This window comes from Triturus cristatus, chromosome 4_1 (genome assembly GCF_964204655.1).
Source record: "Triturus cristatus chromosome 4_1, aTriCri1.1, whole genome shotgun sequence".
Taxonomy (NCBI): domain Eukaryota; kingdom Metazoa; phylum Chordata; class Amphibia; order Caudata; family Salamandridae; genus Triturus; species Triturus cristatus.
The window spans coordinates 1,224,454,802-1,224,472,949 of record NC_140585.1 but is presented as its reverse complement, the minus strand read 5'-3'; the positions used below and the strand labels follow the sequence as shown (position 1 = coordinate 1,224,472,949).

Sequence of the window (18,148 nt, the reverse complement as noted above, 5' to 3'; positions counted from 1 at the left end):
GTGCCACTCTCTCCTTTGCTGTTGCTGCTTGTGGTCCTGGAGGGATCTGGGGGCTTAAGGGCAGACCAGACATTTTTGGGAACAGATACAATTGTGGCGATGCTGGACATAGCAGCGCGATCGAAGGCTTCTGTGCTCCCTACGTCAAGGCATTGGCGAAGAGGTGTGGACTTGTGTACACAACAAGAGAGGCCTGTGTACGAAGTTTGGGGTTGCGCAACGAAGTATGAGCGCATCTGGGGGGAAGTGGTTGGGGCAACTGGAGTGAAGTTTCTGTAACATTTTATTGCTTGGTTGTGCTTTCTCATTGGATACTCGCCCAACAGTGTGATGTACTTATGTCTTATGCTACAATTATTATGTACTCTCTTGTGTCTACTGAGCAGTAGCAGATGGTGTCAGGGAAAAGTGGTGGGGCAGCATGGTGGGGGGTTTGGACAATCACATAATAAAACATTACAAAAAAAGAACTTGCCTGCCGCCTCGCCACTCTTCTGCTCCTCTGGCTCCACTGCAGCACAGGCTGAGGCTTCTAGACTCCCCTACGGCCATTCTAAACACTGCACTCATGCTGCTGGCAGCATGAGAGAAGCTCCGGGATTGGCCTGAGCGGGCTGAATTTGCATCCCCACAGAGACTGGGAGTATGTGCCTGCTGTCTCCAGCCCGGCAACGCAGCTTGTGTTAGAGACATCTCAGTGCACATGTCGGTTTGGCTGTCCTAAGACGGCCGGCCAAACCCACATACGCACTTGCAGCAGTGCCCAACACTCTTCCTACATGCCTGTTGTCACGCCCCCAAGACAGCTCTGAGAAGAAAAATAAAATGACAATAAACCTGTTTTATTATCATTTTATTCTCCCCACGTTTGCATCTGCTGGTAGTGGGGCGACGCTCCTCTACTATAATGGAGGAGCTGCCCCTGCTACTGAGTGTTTTTCTTTTTGCAAAATCCAATTCATTTGGTTATCCAAAAAAACAATTCTTGTGTCTTTTCACAACATGAAAATAATATAGGCATTTCAGTACATTTCGGGAAGAGAGTCCCTTTCATGAGGAGAATCGTTTTAAACCTTTCACAGTTGAGTTCATAGACTATAGATTGTTGACAGTGTTCAGTCATCGTATTAACGCATTTAGGGGTGCAAACAAGTGCTCACCTCACAGGTGAGTAAGTGCTAAGAGAAAGACAAGAAAGCAAGGATCTCAAGTTTATTTGGGTGCAGTGGGAACAGTTGAGTACTTTTGTAGATTCCACTGGCTTAATATTTGTTTGTGCCCCTACAATTGCACAAATGAGTTGGGCTCACCCATCTACACCAAAAGGTGTTCATGACTCTTAAGTTTTTCTTTCCTCATTCCTAAAGGTAGAGTACAATGTAAACTATTTGTGGTGATTCCTTTTCATGGCATAATGTAGAATCAAATGCTAAAATCGTACATTCTTGAACTGGTTTCAATGTGAGACAACGGTTTGACAAAGAAGTCTTTGAGATTTTGTAAGCTTAGGAATTTGTCCCGTTTTAGGATAACGTCCTCAGTTACCTCCTTAAATGTATCAAAACCTGTGCTCTTCTCATTTTTACCCTGGATTAATACTGCATGAAATCCCTCCTGGAAAAATATGCCAGTTTGCATCCTTATGTTTCAATTGATTTTTATTGATTTAAAACAAATGCAAACAAAAAACAGCCCATTCTCTAAATCTAGTTCGTCATTTATGAACATATATCAATGCATATGGCTTCTCACTATTGTCTAAAACCAGCCCTACCCACCACTGCCTGGCTCAAAGTCCAGGTTCGTGAATACTGGGGTGAATGGCAATGGATGTTCCATAAGGCTCAGGGATTCACCTGTGATAACCCATATTTGGATGGTAGCTCTTGCAACAAGGGATGCCAGTAGGTTTCGGTGTCTACAGTTCAGGTTTTCCCCAAGGTTACCCATAGGTAGCAGTCTGCAAAAAAATGGTCGATGAAGCAGCAATGGCTCTTTGCTTCAGCTTTCAACCGATTTAGGCGGTAGCTTGGGAGTGTAGCTTGAAATTCGGCTGAGATTAGGGATCCTCAATTCTCCTTTACTGAACGGCCGGAATGCAATTTTGGAAGCAATTCTTGTTTTCTTTCCTCCTTCTAAGTCAGGGTATGCTCTCCTTAGCTGTGTCAGGATCTGGGGTCTATTTGAATTGGTATTGTCTGGAAAAGGAATATAGTTTCTGCAGTTTCGAAGTGTGCTTGCGCTCTTAACTGTTAATATTAAATGTATGAATATTGCCAATGATTCGTTGCCAGCCATGCACAAAGGCCAGTAATCTGAAGGAAATGCATTCTTAGATTGTGACACTCGTCGTAAATGTGTACATACCTAATGTCACTCCCCACATACAGCAAAACAATACCACAATTCACCAAATGTAAAGAATAAGATGAAATTCAAGATATTCGTATGGACAGGTTGTACATAATGGGATCTAGTTATTGCATAGTGCACAACTCCTCAGCATAAGGACACAAAGAGCCAGAATCGATGAGTGACGTTTTACAGACTTTGCACAATTCATAGTGGGCGCTTTCCATTCTGTCTAGTATATGTACGAAGGTTACCCAGTCGATGCATAATCCCATGCTCCACTTTCAATATTTCTTTGTCAGTGTATTCCTCTTGTCAGCACTTCATCTACCGCTTCTTCCTTCCTAAGTTCCTGTATTTTTCACACTTTACACGCAGTAAATTAACAGTTCACAGCCTTACAGGTCTAAAAAAGCTTTGAGAAGAGTGATGATCTTTGATCTGTCTTATAATGCTAGTATTCCCTCCCATCGAGTCCAGATTGAGTCAATGGAATCCTTACCTAGGATGAAATCCTTACCTTTCATGGCTGTTCTTAAGCATCTATCTACATGTTCCATTTGGCCCAGCTCCTGGAGCAGTGCAAGCGTCCACTAATGACATTCAAATCAGCTTCCATCTAGAAAACGGACTGGTAAATCAGGCTAGTATCTCCACCAGTTCGGGCAATATATTTTTCTTAATTAGAGTTTCCTTTGCCTAATCAAATCCTGATTATGCAGACAAAAATCGACCTCACTGCCAATCAAGTGGCTCGCAGGAAGAGAAGCACCATCTTGTACTGCACTAAAAGTTAGGAACCTGGAGGTCAAGTCAAAATCAACTTTATCCAGCTGTTTAAAGCCATAAAGGTACACAGCAAAACATTCTATAAAACAGCATAAGAGCCTATACAAGGATCATTTTCCAATAATCTTAAAAACCTTAAAAATGTAAGCAAAGGAATCAGTCTTCCGCCTTTTTGACAGTTATGTGCAAGCATATGCAAAAATTTAATAAACAGTTTCTCCATGGCACAATTGATCTAAAACTGATGTCTGGTAGTCATATTCAACTCCAAACTCACCTATGTTCCCAGTTCTGTAACGCTGACTGGGGGGGAGGGGAGGAGGAGGGAGATCTGAAATTACCACACTATCTGAAAAGTAACTTTAGTCATTTTGCATCATTTTGTGGAATTACACAGGGCATTTTTAATATTTTGTAAATTTGCATAGGGCACACTAGGCGGCATTATTTCTTTAATTTGTTTTGCACATTCGCACTCCCTTGGCCGGGTTCAGAGTCAGGACTGCTCGAAAGTGACACCATTTTGCTGCAAGCAGGGTTGGTGGTCTAGTCTTAGTCCGAGCTCCTTATTTATTGAACCTTGAGACGCGCACAGTGGGTACGCCGTCCACGCCCAGACCACTCCTTATGCCAGTACCCCAGGCCAAATATCATCTCAAAAGTATTCCAGGGAGTGGCTGCTACAGCTTAACATGGGTAAGCCCCCGTTATGTAATACTCTTAACTTCAGCCGTGCTCAGGACAATGTACAGCGTAGTCATTGTAATCTTGCCTGCCAGGTGGAACAAACTTTTCCAAAATACAAGACTGACTGTTTTATGACTACCGACTCTCTAGAAGTCGGTGGCGCTAGATTGAAATGCATAGTAAGAAATACTCGTTCTCTCATTAAGCATAAATTCGATATTTTTTTTATCATTTAGACATTCATACCCCTGATCTAGCATTTCTTAAATAAAACGTGGGCTGATGAAACTTCTGAGTTAGACTTAGTTGATGCATTACCAGCCGGAATTGCTATTATTAGGGTAGATTGAGCAGGTAAGCGAGGTGGCGGCCTTGCAGTTGTCTTTTGAGACCATCTTGAAGTGATATGTGAACTTGCGATAGTGGCGAATGGTGAAGCAATGTTATTCAGTGGTAACCTATCTAACAATAGCAGTGTCAATGCATTATTGATTTACAGGCCGCTGCTCGGACACAAAGCAAACGTTTTAGAAGACAAGGAGATATTTTAGAATCATGTATGCAATATCCTAATTTTATTATTTTAGGTGATTTTAACTTTCATTTATAAATTGGTAATAAAAAAGATTCAAAGCAACTCACTGATATTTTAAATTGTTTTAGACTGGTTCAGCTGGTGAATACCGCTACACATGTAGCAGGAAACACACTTGATGGCATTTTTTCTAATAACTCCGACTTAAAAGTTGACAATATCTTACCCATTATTTGGTCAGACCATAAAGCCATTAATTTTAGTCTAAAATGTGTCCCACCAATTCCTGCTAATAACAAGAATATGCAAAGTAAGAAGGTTCAAGCCTGGAAAAAAATTAACAAAACAGGCTTAACTGACATTTTAGAGAGGTCTCGGCCCTCAATCATGAAAGATTCAAAATGAACAGTAGGCAAATACTCAGATTGGTTAAGGGCCTCAGCTACTAAGTTGGCTCTTTCTAAAACTATTAAAAGTTCCAGAAGTGGGCCGTCAGCTCCTTGGTTTTATTCTCAGTTTAAGGGATTAAAACAAAAAAACAGAAGGCAGGAAAACTATGGAGATGAAATTATCCCAAGGATGGAAAGGCTAGATGCAATCAGCTTATTCAAAAATATATAAAACTGATTGCCTTTAAGAAAATGAAATATTTCTCTGAAATAATTTACGCAGCAGAGAACTCCACAAGAGAACTTTTTAAAACAGTCCGGTTCCTGTCCTGCTTATCATCAAGCTGCTCAGTGCCCCCTTGTCAGTTTTTCTGTGATAAGCTAGCGGATTTTTTTTCTAATAAAGTTGAGGAAATATATATCAAACTAAACTCTAGTGGTAGGGCCGTAGCGTCGGCATCGAGTGCCACCGATGTGGCTCCCGAAAAAAATACTTTCTGCAAATGTCCTCCTTTTACAGAGGAAAAAGTAGTCGAACATTTAGACCAAACAAAGTAGTGGGCAACATCTGACTCCTATCCTCCAAAAATTGTTCATGACATAGCAGAAACGGTTGCAAAAAGGCAAAGAACTACTGTCCAATATCTCGTTTACTCTTTCCAGAAAAAACTCTGGAAAGCACATGAACATTGCACTCTCTAAATTTTTAGAGCAGAATGAAATTCTTGACTCAATTGGATTCAGACCTAATCATAGTACCCGAGTCAGCTCTGGCTGTAGCGACATAGGAGCTGAGAAGTATTCTAGATAGGGCGGGAAGGCGGGGATGATTCTGTTGGAGCTATTAGCGGGCTTCGACATAGTGAAACACACGATCTTGCTGGAACTCTGGGTGGAAATTGGAATCTCTGGACTGGCCCTTGAACTGTTTCTTTCAGACAGAGAGCAATCAGTCACCCTGGAGGACTAGGTATCTAAGTCCTTCTCATTACCGTCTGGTGTTCCCCAGTGTTTATCACTAAGTCCTACACTATTTAATATTTACATGTCTCCTTGGACAAGATTGATCCGTTATTTTGGTCTTATCCTTGTGGCTTATGCTGATGATACAAATTGCTATGTTTATCTCGAATGATGTTGATGAGACTGCACACCACTTTAACAACAACTGTATGTGTGCATTTGTAGAATGGATGTGCAACAATAGTCTTATGTTGAACCCGGACAAAAATTAGGTTCTTTTCAGCAAGGACACAACTCTTTGGGACCAATCTTGGTGGCCTCAGATGCCTGGCTTTTTTCCCATCCTGGTATCTTCGGTCAGGAATCTGGGAATAATTTTCGATCCCAGTGTCTCTTTCAATTCACAAATTAACAAACTTACTTATTCTTGCAATTTTCTGTAGCACACCTCAAAGAAAGTTCTCCTTTTCATTCCATACGAAATGCAAAAATCAGTAGTCACAGCCTTAGTTCTGTCTAGGCTGGACTATTACAATGCCTTACATGTAGGCATTCACTCGCATTCTCTTAAGAAACTCCAAGGCCTACAAAATGCAGCGGCTCAACTGCTAAAGAAAATTCTCAAGTTTAAGCCAGTCTCTGAAGCAGTACTTGAGCTCCATTGGCTCCATGTGACGAAAAGATGTTCAGGGCCTTATGTGTGGCACATAAGACACTGTATGGTGGAGGCCCAGCCTACCTGAATTGAAACCTCTCTTTGTTTACTCCCAGAAGAACCTTACGCTCAGTGAATTCTAGGACAGTCAATGTCTTCAAAATCAGAAGAAAGAGCTGGGGAGGATGGAGCTTCATCCACATCACATCTCAACTATGGAATAACTTACCTTACCAGCTAGGAGTTCAGTCTAACCTTTCCAGTTTCAGGAAACATCTTAAAACCTGGTTATTCTCCTATTCGATGTGATCAAGCATAGGCCCTTCCTAGTGATAAATTCTTATCTTCTGCTAGTTCATTTTCTAATGTAGTAGACATCAGCGCCAAGACGCCTCTGGCATTTGGGCGCTATATAAAATAATTTAATATCACCATCAATGCTCTGAACCAAGGAATCAATCTGTGGTTCTTCGTGTTCTTGAGAATCCTTCCACTGCTCGGCCTATATCAGCCTGTGTCAAAGCCTTTTTAACTTCCTGCCAAAGAAACTTGTTGACAGCGATCAAAGACTCCGGACCTAACCTGCAGCGAGGCAACCACATAAAACCAGGCTTGAAAGCATTCCTCACTCTTCCAGTGGATACATAAATAATGTTTAAAACTGTTTGTACCCCACACAGGGCTTATTAGAGCAATGGTATTAGACAGGCCCCCAACTATGTGCCCAACAGAACCATGTAGTCATCAGCAGCAAACCTTGTCTATCAAAAAGGCTTCACAAAAACAAACAAGGAGACAACTTTCCCTGTCATCAAGACTGGAACTCACTGAGCAGGAAACATAGGGTGGAACCAGAGGACAACAGCTTCAAGATAGGGCTGATATCCAAACTTTTGTGTTGCTGATTGCCTTTAGCTCGGGAGGACAGACTGCAGAATATCAGGCATGGACCATTTATTTATCGATAAAATTCACACTCCCCCACACTATATTTCCATTATCACTTTAAAGTCAATGGTAGACAACACGGAGTACTCACAAAAACTAAAATAAAAAGTCCCTTGCTATGTCTCCCCTGTGAGAAAGTGGCTCTGTATATACTGTTCCTAAATAGGTACAGTGTGTACAGAGTCCACAGTCCCCAGAGGTTTGGCAGAGGCTAAAGTTAGATATAACCTTACTCTCTAAAGTGGTAGCTTGGTCGAGCAGTAAGGCGGTATCAGAGGACAGTGTAAAGAATTTGGATGTACACACTCAGTCAGCAAATGGTTTCACACACTCAATAATTGAACTCTAGGCCAATGGTTTATATATAAAAAATATATGCTTGTTTTATTTTAGAACCAACAATAGGTATTAAAATATACTTTCTCAGAATGAGATGCTGTAGGTAAATACTTTTGCAATATGCAATTGACTTTTGTAAATAATTAGAAGTTGTTGCAATAGGCAACACCATTCTAAACACAATCATGCATTGAGTTCAATGGAAGTTTCAAGTTATTTGCAATAGATTACTTTTAGATTACTTTTGGAATTCCAGGACTGGATCCTAGATTCAGTCCTGGGACAGTACTTAGAAACAAGTGATAAAAGTTGACTTAATTACTGTGGTGATTTTTAGATAATATTTTGCTATTTTAAAAGTTGACACTTAGAAAATATTTCACAGAAGACAATCAATGATTCCCTATGGCAGTAATTTCACGTTGCAGGTATAGTATGTTCTCGTTACTTTTGTAATCCAGTACTGGGTGCCTAGACTCAGTACTGCGACCTTTATCCAAAACAGATAAGTATTTACGTTTTCAGAAATTATACGATTTTTAAAGAATATTTAAAGTTTTCAGAAATTGACAGAAGAAATTTCACAGAAAAACAGTCAATGATTTCCCATGGGAGAAAATTGGGTTACTGGTAAGTACAGTTGTAAGTATTTTACAGAGTCAGTGCTGGGCACCAAGATCCAGCACTGGGAGATCACCTAATAGGAGGTGAGTATTTTCGTTTTCGTTACTCGGCTGATTTTTGGTGAATATTTTAGGTTTTGCAAAATCCACACTTAGAAGAAATTGCAGGAAAAACCAGTCAATGTTACCCTATGGAGAAAATTGAGTTATCGGTTTAAAGGTAAGTACTCGACTGCAGGGGCGGTGGGTGAGATTTGAAAGTGGTGGGGCGCAAACGAATGAGCATACAGCACCGTAGCGAGCGAGCGCAGCGAGCGAGCCCGAACCCCAAAAGGGGGGTTTGGGGGGGTTACCCCCCACAAGAAAATTTTGAAAAAAAGAAGAAAAATCGTGCATTTTCAAGCAAATTTGAGAAAGCCGGAAGGTTAATAAAGCAATTGTGAAAGTGCAGTTATTACATTAATAGATGGCATAACATAGGTAGCTGCTTATTCAGTATTACCACAGAGCTTCATACATTCTGTCCTATTATGCTCAGGTGCTGAATTCAGACTATAAGACTCATGGAAATCTCAGCTCTAAGAGTAGAAGAAGTTGCACAGCAGTGTAATGGTTGCCAGGTTCGTTCCGCAGGAGCGTCAGGAACTTGAAGAAAAGTCCACAGTCTTCCCCTACGGCCTTCCGACTCTATTAGACTCTAGAGTAACGAATGGCACGCAAGGGGAAAACTGGGAACAAAACAAGGAAAGGCGGGGGAAGAAAAACAGCCTTACAATATACTGAATATAAAAGAGGCAGCGCAATGCGCTGTTACCGTGATTCTGGTTGAGCTGAACTGAAAGTTGCTATGCAAACAATATCGAAAGAGAAAACCAAATACATGTGAAAGTGAACATGGATGAGGATCGGGACAGAAAAGAACTGGGCAGTGCCAAATAAACTACAACACAATAATGCTTAATTGGCATCACTAAACATACACTTCGGTTAATCAAGAGATGCTATGTACATTGCTGCATTGTACATCAAACAAGAAAAGATGCCTATAGGACAATATTCTCATCATATGAAGTCAAAGGATTTACTTGCAAGTATATACCAGGGAAACTAATATTTGAACACCCATAGAAGAGCAATCATTATATCCAATATGCTCACGGCAACACACCACTGCTATCACCAGTTACAAAGCAACACAGAAGCTACATTTGGCTTGTGTCAAACCATCTGGAAACAAGAGCTGCTGTGTGAAATCACTGCCACACCTGGCTCTAGTAGTACAAGTACAACATGCATTAAAAAAGAAATCAACATTCAATTATTGACCCAAAGCATCAGACGTAGAGTGTGCCAATTTCACATTTTACCTTTTATTAGGAGATTGCTCCCAAAATCCTATCTCCGACCTCTGAGTAGCTCCCAGGTGAACAAAGTCAAACACCAAAGTTTTGGCCCATAATGGCATGTGGCGTATACTACTGCCAATCATTCAATGACGTGATATTGTTATTCATTCATGCCTCAGGTTGCACTCAAACCTTGGGGCGATGCAGTTCCCCCTGAGCCACATTCAACTGCAAATAAACGAAGGAGGGCAAGTAATTATCTACCCAGAAAGACCGCCATTTTATTTAAGTGTTTCCCAAGGTGTGCATTTGAATCAACAAAAAAGGTGATTAAACCATTGACTGTGTGCTGCATGGGACTGGAGTGATGTTTTCCACGCCTATCTGTCGTCCGCCGTCAGATCTCAGGGTGGAAAGGTTTGACGGAAATTGAAAGTTAGTGCTGGCGAGGGACCAGTGGTCCCTGGCATTTGTGCCGTGATTTTGCGCCCCCGCGACAAGGGCCCGCACCAGCCATTTCCGAAAGGCCTCTGTTAATGAAAGAAGGGAAGAGCGGTGCTTTCCTACCTGTTATTGTTGGACGGGTTGGACCAACCCGTCCAACAATAACAGGTAGGATCACCCCAGCTGCCGCTGCTGCTTCCCTGTCACCCCTGCCGCTGACCCACCACTGCTTTGGCAGCAGCCATGACTGATGTATAGCTCCCCCATCCCTCCTCTGCCTGCATGTAGCAAGCAAAGGCAGATGATTTTGTGGGCCATACATAACATATAATTACAGCAGATAGATAACAGTAAATTCAAGGGACGTTTTTCACCTCCGGGCTCTGAGTGCAAACTGCTACCCATCTATAATTCGATAAATTCAATTCGCGATGAGGTATCACTCAAAGGCACTACGTGAATCACAAAAATAAGGTACACTGAAAACATTAATAAGAAGAGTGAAACTGTGGCAGCTGTCTTCGGAGCTCACGCACACTGAAAGCATGGAAATGTAGGCCAACTGAAACCTTGGAAGCAGAGTCTTCAATGTGCTCAAACTCAAACATTCGAAGCCACGCAAGCTTTGGTGTTGCCCCCTCCCCAAAGCCCCCGCCCCTTCTCCACTACTCAGTCTCTCACCGTATGACATCTCCCCACCACTCTTATCTATCTACGACACAAAAGACTTTAAGTTCACTCTCTGCCAACACCCGTTTCCGCATCCCTCCGCCCTCACTACCCCCTTCATGCCACCCCACCTCCTCTCTCTACCACATAATACCGCTCTTATTTATGCATTTTTTCTTCCCCGCACTCACGGGCCGGGGCTTTTTCTTGGTGCCCATGCTCTCGTAGAAGGCTTTCGCTGCCTGCCAGTCCATCTCTCCCTCGGAGGCGACATGCTTGAGGCCCGGTGCGCTGTCCTTCTGGCCCGGCACCTCCAGGAAGCCGGAGGAGCCGCCGCCTGGGACGGTTGGAGTATGAAATTAAGCGGCCCACAAACTCAAATGGCGGAGAGTCTACATCTTGGGGGTGGAGGTTGGGGGGGGTTGCGAGGGAGGGGGTTCGCGGGGGAGGGGGGTAAATAAAATAATCTTACCTGGTCCGCGCCACCTCGGGTCCGTTGGCGCCTTCAACAGTGCCGCTCGGTGTCTGAGACTGTCTCAGCCAATCCAGAGACGCTGCATTAGCAGCGCCTGCCCTGGATTGGCTAAAGAGCACAGATAGGGCTCGCCCATACCGAGAGACGGGGGCTGCTGCATGAGGCAACCCTCGACCTCTCGGGTCCCCTCCCTCTCAGTACAACTAGTGGCTGGCTGGCTGACAGAGAGTGCGGCGAATGCGCATGCTCGTGCTGGTCATGAAACAAACTCAAGCATGCGCAAATTGCGAGCCGCTGTCAGTCAGTGGGTGAGGTGAAACTGTCACTCAACCTTAGTGCTCGCCCCCCGGCCCCACCCCCTTCATGTCCCGACTCCCGGCCGGTATTGATTTCATTTGAAGCTACCAATTCAAATTCATTGCACACAGCAGCACGCACCGCGTGTGTAGTGGGGCAAGCAGGGCTGGTGGGGCTACGCCCCTACGCCCCAATGGACGCACCGCGGCTGCTCGACTGGCAGAGTTAACGTTCTGGGCATAAACTCAGGGGTCTCCCAGGGTCAGGTAGGTACAGTTGGTTCACCCTCAGCGGCACGGGGACGGCCGGGTGCAGAGAGAGTTAGGCCCAATGTTATCCTATGAGAGGTAGGGGGGCCTTGGTTGGTGGCTGCTGACTAGCAGGCCACGCGGCTGTGGGAGCAGGGCTCCTGGTCACTTACTCAGGGCAAGTGGGGAACTAGTTAGGTGTAGAGGTTGCACTGTCAGGGCCACTCGGCGGCTGGGTGCAGGGTGCTTTTGAGCCTTCGGTCGCTCAATCGATTTCAATGGGAAAGCTCCGGTTTAGAAAAAGACTGCAAGCTCGGGGATGAAGATTCTTCGGGTGCCACCACCACTTCGAGAGGTAAGTTGGGTAGTTGGAGGATAGGTAGGTACCCCGGGATTGGGCACAGGGGGCCGCGGGGCGCCGGGTGAAGGTGTGCCTTTTGGTGTCGGGAAAGCTTACCCTCAGTTGATCGCGGTTGGGGGGGCACCTGGTTCTGAGGCTGCAGGCTTCTTCAGGAGCGTCGAGGGAAGTCCTTGGGTGCCCTCGGGGTCACAGTCGCCGTGGGGTCGTCCTCGTGGTCTTTGTTCACTCCGGCACATCCCAGGCTTGGCGGGTGCAGAGAGTGCTGGGTTCGCGGTTCCGGGCTGCTGCGAGGGATTAGAAGTAGATTTTGAGTAGAGCCTCTACTCATGGGAGTCCCAGTGGGCTTAGAGTCAAAAGGTCGCCAGGTCCTCCGGGGTTTGTGAAGTTGCTGGCCACAAGAGATGCCGGGTTGGAGCAGGAGCAGGTTTGAGGGTCGACAGGCCGGTAGGGCTGGGGCCAAAGCAGTTGGTGTCTTCCTAATCTTAGCAGCTGCAGGGCAGGTCTTCTTTCTTCTAGCTCTTCTTCGGATTTCAGAATCTGGAATCTGAGGGAGGAAGGTTCAGGGTGCCCCTAAATACTAGATTTAGGGGCGTTACAGGTAGGTGAAGGGCAGGGACCAATGGGTCACTGTCCTGGGGTGGGTACACCCCCTATCCTGCCTCTCTCCTGTGGGAGGGGGGCAGTAGCCTAGTCCTGATTGGGCAGGGCTCCCCATCTTCAAGATGGCGAGAGCCCGGAGATGTGCTTCACCTCGCCTCCCCCACCTGAGGGGTGGGGTTGGCAGGCTGGCACATCCCCTGTCCTTATTTGGGGTTTCCGGCCCAGCTTCCCACCAGAGTGGGGGGTTGCAGTGGCCTGGGGAAGCTCACAGAGGCGGCATGCCTTTGAAGCTTCTCCCTGCCCATCCTGGGGGAGGAGATTTAGCACCTCGCCCAGGATGTGCATTGTTGCAGGCCCAGGAGAGCAGGGGCTCTCCTACCCAGGGGTCCAGCGACATGTCTGCTGTGTGGCAGCCTAGGCAGCCTCAGAACAGACGTGGATTGAAGGTTAGGTTTTAGGGGGAATCTCTAAGATGCCCTCTGGGGTGCTTGGTACATTAAATCCCACACTGGCATCAGTGCGGGTTTAATGTGCTGAGAAGTTTGATACCAAACTTCTCAGTCTTCAGTGTTGCCATTATGGTGCTGTGGAGTTCGTGTTTGACAAGCTCTCAGCACCATGTGCTCTTAAATGGCAGCACTGCACTTGCAGTGCCCAGGAATGGACCTGGGTACTAAAGGGGCACAGGGCTCCTGTGCCCACACTACTGGCATAGGGCATCCAGCTAGAGGGGTGGCTGATATATGCCATGGCAGTGTAGGTGGTGGGCATGGCACACAGGGATGTGTGCCATGTCGACTCTTTGTTTTGTCTTGTACCCAGACACCCAGCCTGCAAGGGCAGTGTGTGTGTGTAAGGGTACAGGGCCTCTAAGGGTGGCACAATGAGTGCTGCTGCCCTTAGAGGCCTTCCCTGGTCACAAAACCCTGGGTACCTAGGGTACCATTTACCAGGGGCTGACATGTGGCCAGGGTTTGCCAATTTGTGTTTTGTGTTTTAGGGAAGGAACATAGGCCCTGGGCACCTGATTGGCAGGAGCCCAGGGCACACTCAGTCAAAGTACATTCAGCAATTCAGCAAAAAGTGGGGGCATACCATGCAAGAAAGATGGCACTTTCTCACATCCCCTGTCTATATTACGATGTTGAAATTGCACATTAACGATTTGTAATGCTCCTTCTTGCAAACCGTTTGACATGATTAGATTCGGGTTTGCTTCTTTTTTCAAATATTGCATCATTTACATTTTGCACACTTTTTTGATATTGTATCTTTTTTGTTTACTTCCACTGTACTGCCACCCAGTCAAAAAAAAACCAGCCCACAGTACCTGTATTTTACTTTCATTCTGATTCTATTGCCACTATTTCAATGCATCTGTCCCCTTGCCTGCTCAGTGAGCACCCATTATGCGAAACACTGGTAATTCTAGGGGGCAGCAGGACCTGCTATTATTAGAGGGACTCGTGAATGTGGATTTATGTGCGTAATACATGCCAGAATGCATGCTCATTCTCTCTCCCCCCCCTCTGTCTCTAAAGCCTTACTAACTGTAGGTGGAGCCTTTTACCCTTTTACAATGAGGCATTATCCTGTTTGGGTTGGGGTACCTATGGCGGGTATATTTGTCACATTAAAATGTCCGAAAATCTACATCTTGTGGAAAAGTAAGCAATTGAAGAGTGCAAAACAAAACTAGAGTTGACTTTATCCTTAATCAGCATTTTCAGTGGTTGCGATTGTTATTTGTATGTCAACACGTAACGACCTTTGAAAATAAACTAGAATACGAATATCTTATCCTGTATGGTTTAACTTCGCACAATCTACAGTCTACAATATGAAGATTATTTCATAGATGGAGGTACACCGTTTAATTACCTTTAGATGAAAGCTATGATTTAATTTACTTGAGGCAGGCAATCATTCGAAAATGACTTAGTACTAGCACATTTTTGTTGGTGTGCTAAAATAAAGATGTTGACAACGTTACTGACCAAACGTGTTGGATTTGTGTCTCTTATAGGAGAAAAGCCTTATGAATGCTCGCACTGCAAGAAAAGGTTCTCCCACTCGGGCTCCTACAGCTCCCACCTCAACAACAAGAAATGCCTTGCACCCGCACAAGCTAGCAACACCCACCAAGGTTCTTCCCCTACTTCACCGTCTAGACCTCGCTCTCCTGGGGCATCGTCCATTTTAACAAGCCCTGGACTCAGACACAACAGCCAGAAAGAGCAGAATGAGCATGGTCACGATCACGAACAGCCCATCAACTCCAAGGCCAAGAACATAACCATGCACTGCTTTGACTCAGGCCCTTCTAGGAGATGGGTGGATTTTCCTTGGAATGAGTTTCACCAAACATTGCCAAACTTGCCAGTGGGATTCAGTGGTGCAACACATGCCACCTCCCTGGGCCACAAAGTGGACTATCTTTTCGGCCATGTAAACAGTTCCAATGGGCGGAGAACTAACTTTCAGATCATGCAAGATCTTAAATGTGGCTTTGAAATTAAGCCATTGGAGAGTAATGACGACAGGCATAAATACCCTTCAGAACCCTTCTTGGCCTCAAAGGAACTCCAGCACGGTGAAGGTACCACCGAAAACCATTCACCCATACGGTGTTCTCTGGGTGACTTCAGATGCTCGAAGTCTAATGGAAACTCAACAGTGGAGGAATTTGTCACTATGGATGACCATCAAGCTCTTCACCAAAGGCAAGACTGCAAGAACCCATGCAAAGTTTTGGACCAAACTAAAGTCTGCACAGCAAAAACTTGCAGCCCAAGTCCTGCTCAAAGTCACAGCAGAAAGGGTGGTGATGTGGGAAGGCACCACCATGGCCGGCAAGGTGCCCGATCCCAATTCTCCCTCAGGGAATTGTATCAAGAGACAAAACCACAGGATGCTGCAAGTTCTCCAGACCATGAGATGCAATGTGCGGCGATGCAATTGCAAGCCACCTCCATAGGCCACCATAAGCTTGCCAATAATCACACCACACTATTGCCTCTCCACAATCCCAAACTGCCCTCATATGGCCTTCCAACCACCCTGAACAGCTCTACCTCTGACTTGACCCAGGCTGAGCCCCTGGATCTTTCTCTACCCAGATTTTGCAAAGAATTACCCCTGGTCCCATGGAGTAATCGAGGGTTTCAAGCTCAAAACCACGATAAGCAGGTATCCTTACCCACTCAGGAAGACTCGAAAGTCCACAAACCCGGCTCTTTATCAGATTTAAAGCCTGATTCCTTATATCCACCGCCCCTGTTTACTACCTTCCCTGGTCTTCTACCAACCACCTTAAATAACCTGCTCCAGGAACGATACCCCATTCTGCAAATGAACTCCAACTTTCAAGGCCTCCATTTTCTACCATACATGTCCTACATCTATGGAGCAGAGTCAGGCTACATACTTCCGAACACATTGCAGCACAAATACAGACAGCTGGTGAGTAGGACCCTGAAATCTTACCTGTGGAAAATGAAATCCAATGAAAGACCTGTATCTTTATGCTTGAACCGTTTTTTTGTTGTGTGGATTGTAGAAAATCCAAATACACTCGTTTTTCTACAGAGCATCATGGGTTGCAAATCTCTAGATTGAAAGAAACAACCCTAAGATTTTAAGTATGCAGTACCGAAAATAATGCTAGCCAAACATATTTTATGAGTGTGAGTAACAAGAACTAATAAAGGTAACGTGCATTTATATACAATGGATATTTAGGGATTTATCAATGAGAAAAGTGAATGCATGAATAATGAGACAGTACAGAGAGCTATGCACCACCTGGCAAAGAACAGTTAAGCAGATGCTGCTGGAAAAATATTTATAAAAATTGTGTAAAGACGGTGTTTTGTTAGCAAGCAGGACAAGTTACTTACCTTCAATAACGACTTTTCTGCTAAAGACTCTATCTTGCCACAGATTCCTTACCTTAGAATTATCTCCAGGCATCAGACATCAGACTGGATCCAGGAATTTTTGAGCCGCACCCCTGTGCACCGGTTATTAGGATCGTTCAGCTCGCGTCAGCACCGGAAGTGTTGTACGCGGTACCTAAATAAGCACCACCTCGTCGTGCTGACATTAGTTCATATCACGACTTTACATGCCAAGAGCGCTGAACCACGATGAATACTGATCACTGGTGTGAATTTCTATTACCATTTTGAACGGAAAACCCTCATCCTTTAATCAGGTTGCAGAACAGGGAGGATGGGAGAGTTAATAAGGAATCTGTGACTAGATAGAGTCTCTACCAGATAAGGTAAGCTGCAGGTTGCTTACCTTAGAATAGATACCCAAGCAATACCTCCCGGAACCTAATTTAGACCAGAAAGTCCTGCAGGACCGAACGTGCAAAATGCCCTTACAGACGGACCTGACTGTCCAGGCAGTAGTGCTTAGTAAACGTGTGCAAATAAGCCCACATTGCAGCCGGATAGATGTCCAGGACCGGAATTCTGTGAGCCAATGTAGTGTTCGCAGCTTTGGCTCAGGTGGAATGAGAGTACAAACCCTCAGGTGGTTGTTTCTTGGCCAATGTACAGCAGATCTTTATGCTGAGCACTCTCCATCGGGAACTGGTTCATTTCTGCACATCCTTCCTTTTCTCTGCCCAGACGTACCCTACAAAGAGTAGATCATCCATCCTGAAGTCTTCTGTATGATCGAGGTAGAACCACAATGCTCTTTTTGGGTCCAGGAAGTGGAGTCTCTCCTCTTCCTTAGAAGGATGAGGTGGGGCACAAAAGGTAGACAGGCTGATGGTCTGGCCTACATCAAAAGGAGTGACTACATCCGGAAGGAAGGAGGCACGAGTCCGGAGAACCAGTTTATCAGGGTAGAAGGTAGCATATGAAAGATGTACCCAAAGATGCCCTCAACTCGCTGGCCCTACTGGTCGATTTTTTGTCCAATTGGCCACTAGAACAGCGGTCTTGATGGTCAATATCCAAAGAGGGAAGTTGTGCAATGGCTCAAATGGTGCGCACATCAGGAAAGTGAGCACCAGATTCAAATCCCACTGGGGCATAATGAATGGTTTGGGGGGAAACGTGTTGCAAACCTTTGAGAAAGCTCATCACAACAGGTGACTTAAATAGGGAAGGTTTGACCGGCAACCGCAAAAATGCAGAGATGGTTGAAATATAGCCCATAACTGTGCCCAGAGAAGACTCAAGCTGGGCCAAAGAAAGAATAAATAATAATACTTGAGAAAGAGGAGCAGAGAGGGGATCAACACTTCTGGATACATACCATGCCACAAATCTGCCCCAGCAACAGGCATATACCTTATTGGTGAAAGGATGCCTGACAGCCACAATAACATCACAGACTTCGGGAGGAAGGTCGAAGGCTGTCAGCTGTTGCCGCTCAATTGCCATGCATGAAGGCGGAGGGTATGCAG

At 45.1% G+C, this 18,148-nt stretch overlaps 1 protein-coding gene across 1 annotated transcript in view; it reads left to right on the top strand.

The window, feature by feature from the left end:
- LOC146856451 (zinc finger E-box-binding homeobox 2-like) overlaps positions 1–18,148 on the top strand; it is a 510,780-nt gene that overhangs the window by 410,208 nt on the left and 82,424 nt on the right. The window contains exon 6 of the mRNA XM_085654619.1: positions 14,747–16,182. Within this exon, the coding sequence (XP_085510745.1) occupies positions 14,747–16,182 (1,436 nt within the window). The remainder of the gene's footprint in view (positions 1–14,746; positions 16,183–18,148) is intronic.